Raw genomic sequence first — 13698 nt, 5'->3', positions numbered from 1 at the left:
ACATCTGTGTTTCTTTTCTTTCTGGCCAAATGCAATGTAACATAAATTTCAACTCAGTGAACAAAAGTCATTTGTTATAGAAGTAATATATAGCTGTGAAACACTAGTATTGCACTGTTTCATAACCATACAAATTCTGGTTACACATATGTAGGATAATTCTGGTTTTATATATGTGTATGTGAGTATATACATTTTATATTTACTCCCTATCAGAGCTGGTATGTTGCTTGATTTTGGTTGTACTTCTGCTTAGAGTTTCAAAAATTAGAAAGAATGAAGGGCAATAAATCATCATAACTCCATGCACTGATTTAATGTTATTGGATCCATTTGTACCTAAAGAAGATCCTTAGACTACATGATAATGGTTTACTGGTGGGAAAAAAAGATACCCTTTTATGAAGTTAAGATTATACATTAAATTTAATGGAACTCTCTAGTAGAGCTCAATAAAAGGAGATACTTTGCTCTATTTTCAATGAGATATTTGAGTTATTTTTGCTTTATGTGTGCATATTTTGTTTCTCTGACAAAACTGAAAACTTTTAAAGATGCTTTGTTTCTCTCTGAAATAGCTAACAATGGGGTGATCACTAATAGGAATTCAATAAATAGCCATTGAATTGCTACAGAACTACCTCTTACCAAGTGCTGTTAACATATGCATATGTGTCTATACACTTGGATCCAATTTCTTGGCCAGAAAAGTCTACATATAAATGTAAATTTAATGGTCCATATGCCAAGAAACTAATAACTGTTTTTATTTCTGAGAATGCAGCTAAATATCTACTTATCTACTTTAAATAATCCAATAAAGAATACCATCCTGTTTTAAAATATTTGTCTTAATTGCTAATCCAGTTACTGTGTTTTTAAAAATTTGCCTTTAAAAAAGTAAAGAAAGCTTCAGAATTCATTTTGAATGATGTATTTTGGTATATTTTCCTATTTTTCTCACAGACTTTGACCACTGAACTTCGGTCTAAGGGTAGGGAAAGGGGAGGTGAAACAGAAAGAATAGTGGTTGAGTATGGGAAGGTTATGATTATGAATGGAGATTATAAACATAAACTTAAATACATCCTGTCATGAGAATATAGGTGTTGTTGATGCAAACAGTCAAACTCTGTAAAATATTTTAAGAGATTTATTCTGAGCCAAATATGAGTGACCATGGCCTGTGACACAGCCCTCAGGTTCTGAGAACATGTGCCCAAGGTGGCTGGGGTACAGCTTGATTTTATATATTTTAGGAAGGCATGAAACATCAATCAAATACATTTAAGAAATACATTGGTTTGGTTCAGAAAGGAGGGACAACTTAAAGCGGGGGTGCTTCCAGGCTATAGGTAAATTTAAACTTTCTGGTTGACATTTGGTTGAGTTTTTCTAAAGACCTGGGATCCATAGAAAGGAATGTTCAGGTTAAAGATAAAGGATTGTGGAGACCAAGTTTTTGTGTGCAGAGGAATCTCTCAGCAGACTTCAGAGACAGCAGGTTGTAAAATGCTTCTTATCAGACCTAGAAGGGTGCTTGGCTCTTAGCTGATTATCTCCTGGATCTGGAAACAAAGGAAGGAAAACAAAAGGGGAAGGGGAGGCTCTGTAGAATGTGGATTTTTCCCACAAGAAACTTTGCAGTGCAGTTTCAAGGTATGGCAAGGAAATATATTTAGGAGTTAAATATTTTCTTCTTGTCTCATAATGTTATGCCAGAGTCAGACTGAAAAGTAAGTCACAATATATAGGGTCAAATAAAACCCATCTGATGAGAATTTGTGGTTTGTAGGGCATGATTCCCCAGACTCCTTAGGTGGGAATTTGGGCAAGATTAAAAAATCAGAGCTTAGTCCTCAGTGTGGTTAACCAATTTGTTTCAAGCGCCATTGCTTGGCATTTCTCAACAATGTCTGAAATTTTTAATTTAAGTTTCTTCCACTAGCTAAGAGATTTTGAGGCAACTTGATGTTTACATTTGAGTGATAACTTAGAAAGTGTCTAAAATCCTTGGTGTTTTTTTCATAACCACGTCATACTTTGTAATTGGTAACAACATTTTATTTGTAAAACTTTTCTCCGCTTCCGTTTTCCATAGACCTGAATTTTCTATGCTTATCACTTTATTTCTCCTTCAGGGTAAAATATTTAAAAATACAGTTCTGTGTGCCTTAGAGCAAGAAAACTCTCAACCAAAGAATTTGTCCTTGCCCAGGAAAGTTTTGCTTTCCAGTTAAAGAGATAGTTTATTTGACCAGAATAGCTCATTTTCTAATAATGGTAGATAACTAGTGGTAATAATTTCAGAAATACTTCCTTTCCATAGACAGAACTTTTACCTCCCTCTGGGAAGGCAGGGAAGTAGGTCTTTGAACCAGACTGCAGTTTTGGGTAATGGAGCTGTATAAGGGAAAGAGATAAGTTAAATATGGGGAATAATATTCAGTGAATGAAAATAATTTTTGCAGGAACATTATTTCAAATGAATCATTTGTTTAAAATTAAATAATTTATTATTTAAGTATATGGCAGTAATTTTTGGCATTTAAAAATTTTATTTAGTTTCACAGTATCCTCATTCTTCCACATGCCCAGTAATTTTATGTGGTACTGGTAAAGTACCTATTATTGCACTAAATTAGGTGGTGAGAGCATCTGTGATATAAACTTTCATTCTGCCTTTATTGTGTCACTAAATATTTCCATGTTCTAATTAGATTCTTTTATTTTGAAGTTTAAAAAAGCTTGCAAGGTCCCTTGAGTTAAATGAAAATATCCTGGAATGTTGCAAAATCATGTTTGATCGGCCGGGCATGGTGGCTCATGCTTGTAATCCCAGCACTTTGGGAGGCTGAGGCGGGCGGATCACGAGGTCAGGAGATCGAGACCACGGTGAAACCCCGTCTCTACTAAAAATACAAAAAATTAGCCGGGCGTGGTGGCGGGCGCCTGTAGTCCCAGCTACTCGGAGGCTGAGGCAGGAGAATGGCGTGAACCCGGGAGGCGGAGCTTGCAGTGAGCCGAGATCGCGCCACTGCACTCCAGCCTGGGCGACAGAGCGAGACTCCGTCTCAAAAAAAAAAAAAAAAAAAAATCATGTTTGATCGTTGTTCCCTCTAGCTTTCTAGTTCTTCAGGAGGCCTTAGATACCTTAAAATCTGTTAATACCATAGAATCAGTTAATACCGTATCATTTTCTAATTTGACAGAACAGGTGATGGGATGGAAGGATGTCGCATAAGTTATACTATATGAGTTTTGGAAAAGGAGTATGGAATTGCCAATAGATGAAGACATTAAAGTATTGAAAATACTAAATATTTAGATATTTTGCAACTTGTAACATTTGACCACTTTCCTTATTAGTTGCTTATTAGTTTTGTATATCACATTGACCCAAACCTTATTAATCACAATTCATTAAGTAGGTCACCCAGTGCTTTCATTATTTTTTATTCGGTAACCATAGCTGCTGGCAACTGGTGACTTTTTTGGTGGGAGGGAGGGAGGATACAAAGAAACGCGATAACAGATTTGAAATTAAGGGAAAGAATAAAGTTATGACAGTTAAAAGCAGGTCCTATCAAAGATTTATGATGACAAGTTAGAACATCTTTTTTTTCTTGGAAAAATAACATCAAGTTTTTATTCTTAGATATTTTTTTTTCTTTTTTTATTATGATTATACTTTAAGTTTTAGGGTACATGTGCACAATGTGCAGGTTTGTTACATATGTATCCATGTGCCATGTTGGTGTGCTGCACCCATTAACTCATCATTTAACATTAGGTATATCTCCTAATGCTGTCCCTCCCCGCTTCTCCCACCCCACAACAGTCCCCGGAGTGTGATGTTCCCCTTCCTGTGTCCATGTGTTCTCTATTCTTAGATATCATTTTTTAAAATGACAAGCACCTTGCTACTTTTTTATATCAAACTCTAAAATATAATGCATGAGGTCACAATTTATCTGAGTTACACTTCAGTCTCCTTGAGGAGATTTAAGAAAGGTTTTGGTATCTTCAATATTGTAGTTATAAGCCACCTTAGTTGGTAAAGTTTTGAAATACTGTTCTCAGGTTTTTGAAATGTATCTGTTTGAGGGGATTACGTCCCGCTGTGTGTTCAGGTAAGTATTCATTGGAAACACTTTGGTAAAAATGTCACTTGAAGGCCATGTGACTTAAAGTGGAAACCGGATATTGTATTGTAACCTTTATGAGGCATGTTCTCTGTCAGTTTCTGATGCCATTTTATAACTCACATATTAGATACATTTTTAAAGCTATAAAACAAGTTTGTGGCATTCCTTTTGGCTACCTGATGAGTTACTTTTCTTACTTGCCTACATTCTCCCTCATTAACTATTAAGTAAGTACCTTTTATGTATTAAGTACTGTAGCCACTAGTGACACAAAGTATGTACCTCAGAATACTCTCAGGAAGCATCCTTCCAACTGAGAAAAACAAATGAAAAATTGAAATGATTTGAGGAATGTCTTAAAATGGAACATTATTGCAGTATACTGAGCTGGGATAAATAAAGGGAGTGATTGTCTTTACTTGGGGAATCACTTTTAGGTGGAAATATAGAAATTCAGTTTTTAAAAACTATTGGGGATTTACCAGGTTAATGAGGGAGGAAAGAACAATATAGGGGAGAAGCAATAATATAAAATAGCATGGTAAATTTGTGGGACTCTGGTTATTTGGTGTTCTGTGTTGATTGTGTAGAGATGTCAGAAGAGAAGAGATTCAGGATTTAGGTAAGAATTTAAAAAGAGCTTTGGACTTGATCCTTTTGGCAGACAGCTACTGAGAAACCTTAAATTTGAAATGTCCTGATTGGATTATAATTATATACACATTACTCTAAGGAATAGTATGCAACTAATTGGTGACTGTTATATTAATCCAGATTATATGTAATGAAGTTTGAACTCTACTAGTAATAGGAGAGGGAAAGATAAGAAGGAAGAAACCATTTTGGAGGTCCGTTGCATACCGGAGATGGTGGTAGAGAAGGAGACTGGGTTGATCTAGAAGTTTTCTGGCATAGATTACAGGGTTGATGATACAATGAATAGTTAAGGGAAAGAATTAAGAAGGAGTAATGGGTTTTACGTGAAGTATGAGTTCAGGATTAGATAATGATTTTGAGAAGCCTATAATAAATCTAGAAATGAGGGTTAAGGGATTGCATTTCTGTTAGGCAATACTAAGGAGTACAGGCATAAGGTCTGAATTAGAGATAGAAATGTGAGATTCATGTCTTGTAGGTTTTAGGAAAGTTGTGAGCAGAAGAATAAAAGATCTCTAACAAATTAATAAAAAGGCATATAAATAGAAATAATGGGCAAAACGCTTGCACAGGAACTTCACAAAAGATGATTTGCAAATGACCAATAAGCATAAGAAAATGGGGTTTATCTTCGTTAGACATTGTAGAAACACAAAATGAAACCACAGTAAGATACCATGCACTAGAATGCCTAAAATAGAAAAAACTAAGAACAAGTGATACTTCTGGAGCAACTGGAGCTTTCACTGCCTGTGGGAATATACATTTCTACAGCCATTTAAAAAAACTCTGACGGTATATTCCAAGGTTGAACAAATGTGTACGTTATAACTGGTGGTATACTGGTAAACTGTGTGTGTGTGTGTGTGTGTGTGTGTGTGTGTGTGTGTGTGTGTGTGTAAGAGAAAGAGAGCATGATTGATATGTCATGTAGTCCCACCATGGTCAATTTCTAGCTACCGAAAGTTTAAAGAACCAACTTGCAAAATAAATGTTTAATCATCAGTGTAGACTGGGCCACAGCACACCAACCCAACAATTTCATTCCTAGATACATACCCATCAGAAATGGGTATGTATTGATCAAAAGACACATGCTAAAATGTTCATAACTACTCTATAGTCATGCCAAAAGCTAGAAATAATCCAAATGTCTATTAATAGTAGAATAGATAAATTGTGGTATATTTATATAATATGTGAAAGGAAAATAGATCTCAGGACCCCAAAATCACTAAGCCAAGGGAAAAGTCAAGCTGGGAACTACATCAGGCAAACCTAACTCCTATATTATTCCTAAATAAGATGGCTGAAAAGATAAAAGAGCTACATACCTCCTTCACAGTTTGTCTACAAGGAAATTCCTTGTGATCCTTAAGATCTTTACCCTAAAACTAACTTCTGTTGAATTTCACTCTGACATTTAAACCAATAGCTTATGTTCATAGGTGCTGGACAGAAAGCCATCCCTCTGGGCTGGGCGTGGTGGCTCACACCTGTAATCCCAGCACTTTGGGAAGCCAAGGTAGGTGGATCACTTGAGGCCGGGAACTCGAGATCAGCCTGTCCAAAATGGCAAAACTCTGTCACTACTAAAAATAGAAAAATTAGCTTGGCACGTTGGCACATACCTATAGTCCCAGCTACTCAGGAGGCGTAGGCACGAGAATCACTTCAACCTGGGAGGCTGAGGTTTCAGTGAGTGGAGATGGTGGCACTGCATTACAGCCTGGGCAACAAAGGAGAGACTGTCTCAAACACCCCTCCCCTGCCCCCAAAAAGCAAGTCATCCCTCTGCTAACCTCAGACAGATGCACATCTGATTACTTCCTCTGCCCTATTGTTTATGTAAAAATGCAGATTCACTGAGCCAGACTAAATTGTGTATTCAGTAGAAGGCTGATGAGGTACTCAAAAGAATGCAACCTTTTGTCTATTATCTACCTATGACCTGGAAGAACTCCCCTACATCCGCCTCCTGCCTCCCCACCACCCTCCCCCACAGAAGTCTAGAGTTGTCCTGCCTTACCTCAGTCAGAACCAGTGTACATCTTAACACATATTGATTGATGTCCCATGTCTCCCCAAAATGTGTAAAAGTAAAGTCATACCCTGACCACCTTGGGCACATGTGGTCAGAACCTCCTGAGTCTGTGTCTTGAGTGCCTTCCTAACCTCAGCAAAATAAATATTCTGAATTGGTTGAGACCTGTCTCAGATATTTTGGGTTCACAAATAGAATACAGCAATGAGAATAATGGACTATTTAGACTCTGATTACACATAACACTAATGGATGTTAATAAAATTGAAACCAGACACACAATATATAGTATTTATGTAAAGTTCAAAAGTAGTCTCATGTATTAGAAGTCAAGAAATTACTTTTATTTGAGGGGTTTTGACTGAAAGGTGACACAGAGGATCTTGTGAGCTTCAGGTTATGTTCTGTTTCTTGATTTGGGTGCCATTTACTAGAATGTATTCACCTTGTGAAAATTCATCGAACTGTAACTTATGTTTGTATCGTTTTTTGAATATAGTCTTTATCAACAAGAATGTTTACATAGGGCAAGAAAAGCTTATGGGAAGAGATGAGATTACTCAGGAGGTAAAAATTAAGAGGAGAAAAGTGACAGAACCTTGGGGAACAGAAAAACCACACACACATTCCTATTTCCCTCCCCATTTTTCTTAGGACCCTTTCCAGCTTTTTGCCTGAAAGCTTTGCAGAAGGTAAGAATAATGCTAAGAATAAAACTTCTGTTAGAGAGTGGGATTGCTCTTGTAGCATTTCTGCATAGAGGCTGTTTCCAAGGGGACACTTGGACTATATTTATTCTTAGATTTTAAAAAAGTGAAGAGTTGGAGAATGAAGAAGCATGTGATGCAAAAGACTACCTGGAGGCAGGAGATGGTGCAAAATACAGAGCAGCATTTTTTCTAAGCTTTCCTATTGTATTGGAGCACAGTAAATACACTGTAATTATGCCATTGTCTCTCAGTGATATATATTGAAATGATATGCTTTGTGAATTATTTGGTTTGAGAAGGAGGGAAAAATGAAAGGAATTCCATACTGATCATTTCCTGAAAGAGTGCTTTTAGAAATGGGGAAGTGGCCAGGCGGGACAGCTCATGCCTATAATCCCAGCACTTTGGGAGGCCGAGGTGGGTGGATCATTTGAGGTCAGGAGTTCGAGACCAGCCTGACCAACATGGTAAAACCCTGCCTCTACTAAAAATACAAAAATTAGCCGGGCGTGGTCATGGGCGCCTGTAGTCTCAGGTAATTGGGAGGCTGAGATAGGAGAATCGTTTGAAGCTGGGAGGCAGAGGTTGCAGTGAGCTGAGAGCTTCACTGTACTCCAGCCTGGGCAACAGGGTGAAATTGTCTCCAAAAAAAAAAAAAAAAGAGAAATGGGGAAGTATTCCCAATTCAACAGAAGGGTCATTACTACAGCCTATTAACACATAATATTAGAAAAGTGAGTGCCTATTCATCTATACTACCGTATACTTATTTCTGTTTTCCAGAAATGGCGAAAAGTCTTTTGAAGACATCCTCTCTGTCTGGAAGGACAAAATTGCTACATCAAACAGGATTGTCACTTTATAGTACATCCCATGGATTTTATGAGGAAGAAGTGAAAAAAAAACTTCAGCAGTTTCCTGGTGGATCCATTGACCTTCAGAAGGAAGACAATGGCATTGGCGTTCTTACTCTGAACAATCCAAGTAAAATGAATGCCTTCTCAGGTATTAGGGATCTTTTTATTCCTAAAGAATGACACTAAATCTAAACTGTTATCACAAGTTTTTTTATGCTTGCTCTGGTGACAGAATGTTTTAAAGTCCTGGTACTCTTGGTAGAACACGAGAAAAATAACAAAAACAACAACTCTGTAATAGGAACCAGAAGCTCTTTAAGTAATTTTTAATAATTATGGATATTTGAATGTTTTCAGAAAACTCATTAATACAGATATTGATAAAAAGGAAACCTAAATTAATCTTGATTATATTTTCCACCGAAATTCATTAACTGTTTAATAACTTCATTTGTGTTCAGCTAATGCTACTAGGAAACAAGGAGAAAGAGGTTTCAAAGAGTTCCTGAAACTAAAGAGAAAAGTCTGTTAATGAAAAGAATTATTTAGCTTAATTTTTTTCTGTGAATTGAAATAAAATCATTGTTAGTTTTTAACCTTTTAATTCCATGGTTACAGAAGAAACACGGCACTTGTCCAGCTGTGGAATCTTCCCTAACTATTTTCTAGTCAACACTCTTAGCATATAAGAATTTTATATTTAAGAGAACTGAAGATGCAGGACATGTGGTACTTTGTAATTTTTGCTGAAGCTCAAATTTGAACTGTGCTACCACTATGTTTTGCAAGAGCTAATGAGTAGCTTTGTTGAATACTCACCACTCACCACTCCTATTTTCAAGTTGATTTTAGTAATCTCTCCTTTTCAGTTATGCACTTCGTGATTATAATCTTTAGTAGCATTTGAAATTTGGGGCTCAGAAAATCTCACAAAATTTTCATGTATCTACTGTATATACAGTCGTACTATAGACATAATTCAATAGTCTGTAAACTTGTTGTAAATTACCAGTGGTGAGTCTTTAAACCCAAGATGACTTCTCTCTCCACGTACCAGAATTCAGAGCGATTTCTCTATACCAGTGCTGACCCATGAAAACATAATGTAAGAAACAAAGGTGAGCCACATGCGTAATTTTAAATATTCTAGTAGCCATAGTTTAAAAAAATTAAAAAAGGTAAAATTAATTTTAACAATTCACTTACAATTGAGTATATCAAAATTTTTTTTAATATGTCACTAATATAAACAATTAGGAGGTATTTTTCTTTTTATTTTCATACTAAGTCTCTGAAATCTGGTATTTATTTTATACTTAAAACACATCTCAATTTGGGCTAGCCACATATCAAGTGCTCAATACATACAGGTGACTAGTGACTACCTTATTAGACTTTGTAGTTCTATATGTTCAGTTGGTTTAGGGAATAAAAAACCACTTTAATATTAGTCCAGGAAAAATAGAAATTGAAAGGTAAAATTTCTCTAGAAGGTTAAATTGGATCAATGGTGTTGATTTGTTTCTGAAAAGTTACAAATAATTTTTTATTCAATTAGAAACAAATATTATTTTGATGCATAATATATAAAACTAATAAAAGGAGACCTGCTTTGATTTGGGTAATGGTATTCAGTGGAGTTGGATTGGGAGAGGATGAATGAGCACTCAAGGCCCTTGTTTAAAAATCATTCAGTTAGATACTCTTTAAGGTCTCTTCCATCTTTTGAGGTTTACTTTGCAAAGTTGAAAAGATTAGTTTAACAGTAACTACTGGTATGGATTTTTCTTATTCTCGTGGCCAGCATTTCAGCATCATAGGAAAGGTTTAAAAAAAAAAAAATCAGCACCATAGGAAAGGTTTTTAAACAAAGGACAGCATTTTTTTTTATTTATTTATTTTTATTTTATTTATTTTATTTTTTTTGAGATGGAGTCTCACTCTGTCGCCTAGGCTGGAGTGCAGTGGCACGATCTCAGCTCACTGCAAGCTCCACCTCCTGGGTTCACGCCATTCTCCTGCCTCAGCCTCCAGACTAGCTGGGACTACAGGTGCCTGCCACAATGCCCGGCTAGTTTTTTTATATTTTTAGTAGAGGCAGGTTTTCATCGTGTTAGCCAGGATGGTCCCGATCTCCTGACCTCGTGATCTGCCCGCCTCGGCCTCCCAAAATGCTGGGATTACAGGTGTGAGCCACTGCGCCTGGCCTGTTTTTTAGAACCTTAAATATTATGAGTGATTAAAGGCCCATATTAACCTATACAGATTTATTCTTATACTAAAAGTGTGGGTTTTTTCTTTCCCTTACTAGACTATAAATCACTTGAAAGCAAAAGAATGATATTTCTGAAGCATCTAAGACATCCTTGGAAAGGGTTACAGTTTTAAGTGCAGTCATTTGTTGCTTCTTTGATGGGGGTGTATTCTAAGAAATATGTTAGGTGATTCTGTCATTGTGTGAACCTTGTAGGGTGTACTTACACCTAGATAGTATAACCTATTACACACCTACACCATATGATACAGCTTGCTGCTCCTAGGCTACAAACCTATTCAGTATGTTACTTCCTGAATACTATAGGCAACTGTAATACAAACATGTGAATAATACATTGTACTACATTACAATGGCTATGATGGTTACTAGGTGATAGGAATTTTTTAGCTCTATTTTAATCTTGGAACCACCATGGTATATGTGATACATTGTTGATGCATGACTGTAGGTCATAGTTAGCCATAAGAAAGGATAGCTGCATTAGTCATTTGTGAGTTAGTATCAATATAACATTTATTGTGGAGCCACCTCACTCCTGGTTACTTCAGAAAATGGCAAAGAAAATAATAGTTCTTGATACTGTGGGATTTATATTCCAAAGAAGTGTACATAATTTAATGGGGCCGTCTTTTGAAACCTTGTGGTACAAATTTTTTGCCAGTTTTCACCCTCTGTTATGATCTTATACATTGGCTTCTAAAGCATTGCCTAGGCAGAGGAAAATAAAACTAGTCATGTTGAAAACCATGAACTTTATGAACTTGGAAGATCACCAAAGATAAGCATATCTAAAAGTTATTGATTAGATCTTAAAATGCCAGTCCCAGCTGTTTCTGTGTTAAATTTGTCTATTATAAAGAAGCTCCAATAGAATTTTGGAGTGATATCAAGGTGACAATCTATAAATCATAGAATCAATGGTTGGTAGGCCTGTGAAGAACTTCCATTGTATGCCTCAAGCCCCTCAGAGGACAGTTTGTTAACCATGGAACAAGATGGTATTTATTACTCATTTGCTCAACTAACATCCTATTATACTAATTCTGATGTCAGTAGTATAGGAATTGTGCTTTGTTCTGTATACCATATGTCCAATATATCATAAGATCTCATAGTCATGTTATACCCATAAAGCTTTATTGACTGAGACATATATTGCTGAGAAGTCAGGTCTATGTCTTATCTTTACCCTAAGAAATAATTTTTTCTTATTACCATATTGTTTTCTTATTCTTAGGACAGCATAGTATATTCTTATTCTTCTACATAATCATATATTTGTGTGATTTCTTAAGATGGATGGAGAGATAGACACATAATAAATTTACAATGCAGGGCCTGCCATATATACCTCTTCTGTATACTCCATAGTGCCAGTACAGTAGGCATTTGATAGACATTCAGTAAATATTTATAAAATATAGGACCTAAGAGTATGCTTGACACCTTATGATTTATAAATTATTTCTGTTTTTCCAGTCACCTTCATATATTTGTGATTTCCCACTCCCATCTCTGGCAGGTGTTATGATGCTACAACTTCTGGAAAAAGTAATTGAATTGGAAAATTGGACAGAGGGGAAAGGTCTCATTGTCCGTGGGGCAAAAAATACTTTCTCTTCAGGATCTGATCTGAATGCTGTGAAATCACTAGGAACTCCAGAGGCAAGTGGTATATGAATTATGCATTAGATTCTACATGTTTATTAGACATGTATGGCTGATACATTTATATTTTACTAATGTTTATTATGATGACTTTAATAACCTTCAAAGGATTATAGGAATTTTTTGGTTTGTTTTGTTTTTGGTAGAATTATAGGAGGAACAATATAACAAGCAAATGATTCTGAGGTTTTACTAGTAGTATATCTGCAAACGGCTCTTGTTAAAAGCTTTGAAATTACTATTATTTCTAGTTTAGCAGAACACTCTCAGTTGTGTTAGATGTTTTGGAGAGTGGGATTCTCTCTCTCTCTTGCTGTTACTGTTACTCCAGCCACCTCAAATGCCCCACTTTGTCTCTTTAAGTTGTATTGATTTCTTTTTCTAAAAATATTTTAAATTTTAGAATAATTTTAAATTTACAGGAAAGTTGCAGATGGAATACAGAGTTCCTGTACACCCTGCATCCAGTTTCCCCTTTTATTAACATCTTATATTCCTATAGTACATAGATTTATTGCTACTAATGAACCAGTGTAATAGTCTGTTCTCACACTGCTCTAAAGATCTACCTGAGACTGGGTAGTTTATGAAGAAAAGACATTTCATTGACTTAACAGTTCTGCACGCTATACAGGAAGTATGGCTGGGAGGCCTCAGGAAACTTACAATTATGGTAAAAGGCAAAGGTGAAGCAAGCACATCTTACCATGGTGGAGCCGGAGGGCTGGGAGAAGTGCCACACACTTTTAAACAACAAGGTCTCATGAGAACTCATTCACTATCACAAGAACAGCAAGGGGGAAATCCACCCCCGTGATCCAGTCACCTCGCACCAGGCCCCTCCTTCATCCTTCAACACTGGGAGTTACAATTTGACATGAGATTTGGTTGGGGGACACAGAGTCAAACCAGATCAACCAACATTGGTACTTTACTATTAATGAAACTCTACTGTATGATTTCATTTATATATGGAATCTAAAATAGTGAAACTCTGCCTAGCATGGTGGCTCACACCTGTAATCTGAGTGCTTTGGTAGGCTGAGATGGGAGGATTGCTTGAGGCCGGGAGTTCAACACTAGCCTGGACAACATAGCCAGTCCTTGTCTGTACCAAAAAATTAAAAAATTAGCCGGGTGTGCTGGCACATGCCTGTAGTCCCAGCTACTTGGGAGGCTGAGGCGGGAAGGTTGCTTGAGTCCAGGAGCTTAAGGCTTCATTGAGCCGTGTTGGTGTCACTGCACTCCAGCCTGGGTGACAGAGTGAGACCCTGTCTCAAAAAAAAAGTGAAACTCAGAGAAGCCAAGACTGGAATGGTGATTATCAGGGGCTTGG

At 36.5% G+C, this 13698-nt stretch overlaps 1 protein-coding gene across 9 annotated transcripts in view; it reads left to right on the top strand.

Moving 5' to 3' along the window:
• ECHDC1 (ethylmalonyl-CoA decarboxylase 1) overlaps positions 1 to 13698 on the top strand; it is a 55062-nt gene that overhangs the window by 4638 nt on the left and 36726 nt on the right. For 6 of the 9 annotated variants that reach the window (XM_055263551.2, XM_055263524.2, XM_055263512.2 and 3 more), the window contains exons 2-3: positions 8343 to 8564; positions 12217 to 12359. In XM_055263551.2, the coding sequence (XP_055119526.1) occupies positions 8345 to 8564; positions 12217 to 12359 (363 nt within the window). In that variant the 5' untranslated portion in view covers positions 8343 to 8344. Of the gene's footprint in view, positions 1 to 6256; positions 6331 to 7503; positions 7542 to 8342; positions 8565 to 12216; positions 12360 to 13698 lie in introns of those variants that run through there. The other 3 variants (XM_063621426.1, XM_063621405.1, XM_063621433.1) reach the window with 2 other exon arrangements.

This window comes from Symphalangus syndactylus, chromosome 2 (assembly GCF_028878055.3).
Source record: "Symphalangus syndactylus isolate Jambi chromosome 2, NHGRI_mSymSyn1-v2.1_pri, whole genome shotgun sequence".
NCBI classification, from domain to species: Eukaryota; Metazoa; Chordata; class Mammalia; order Primates; family Hylobatidae; genus Symphalangus; species Symphalangus syndactylus.
Note: the sequence above shows the minus strand (reverse complement) of the source record. Positions and strands in the feature narration are given on the sequence as shown.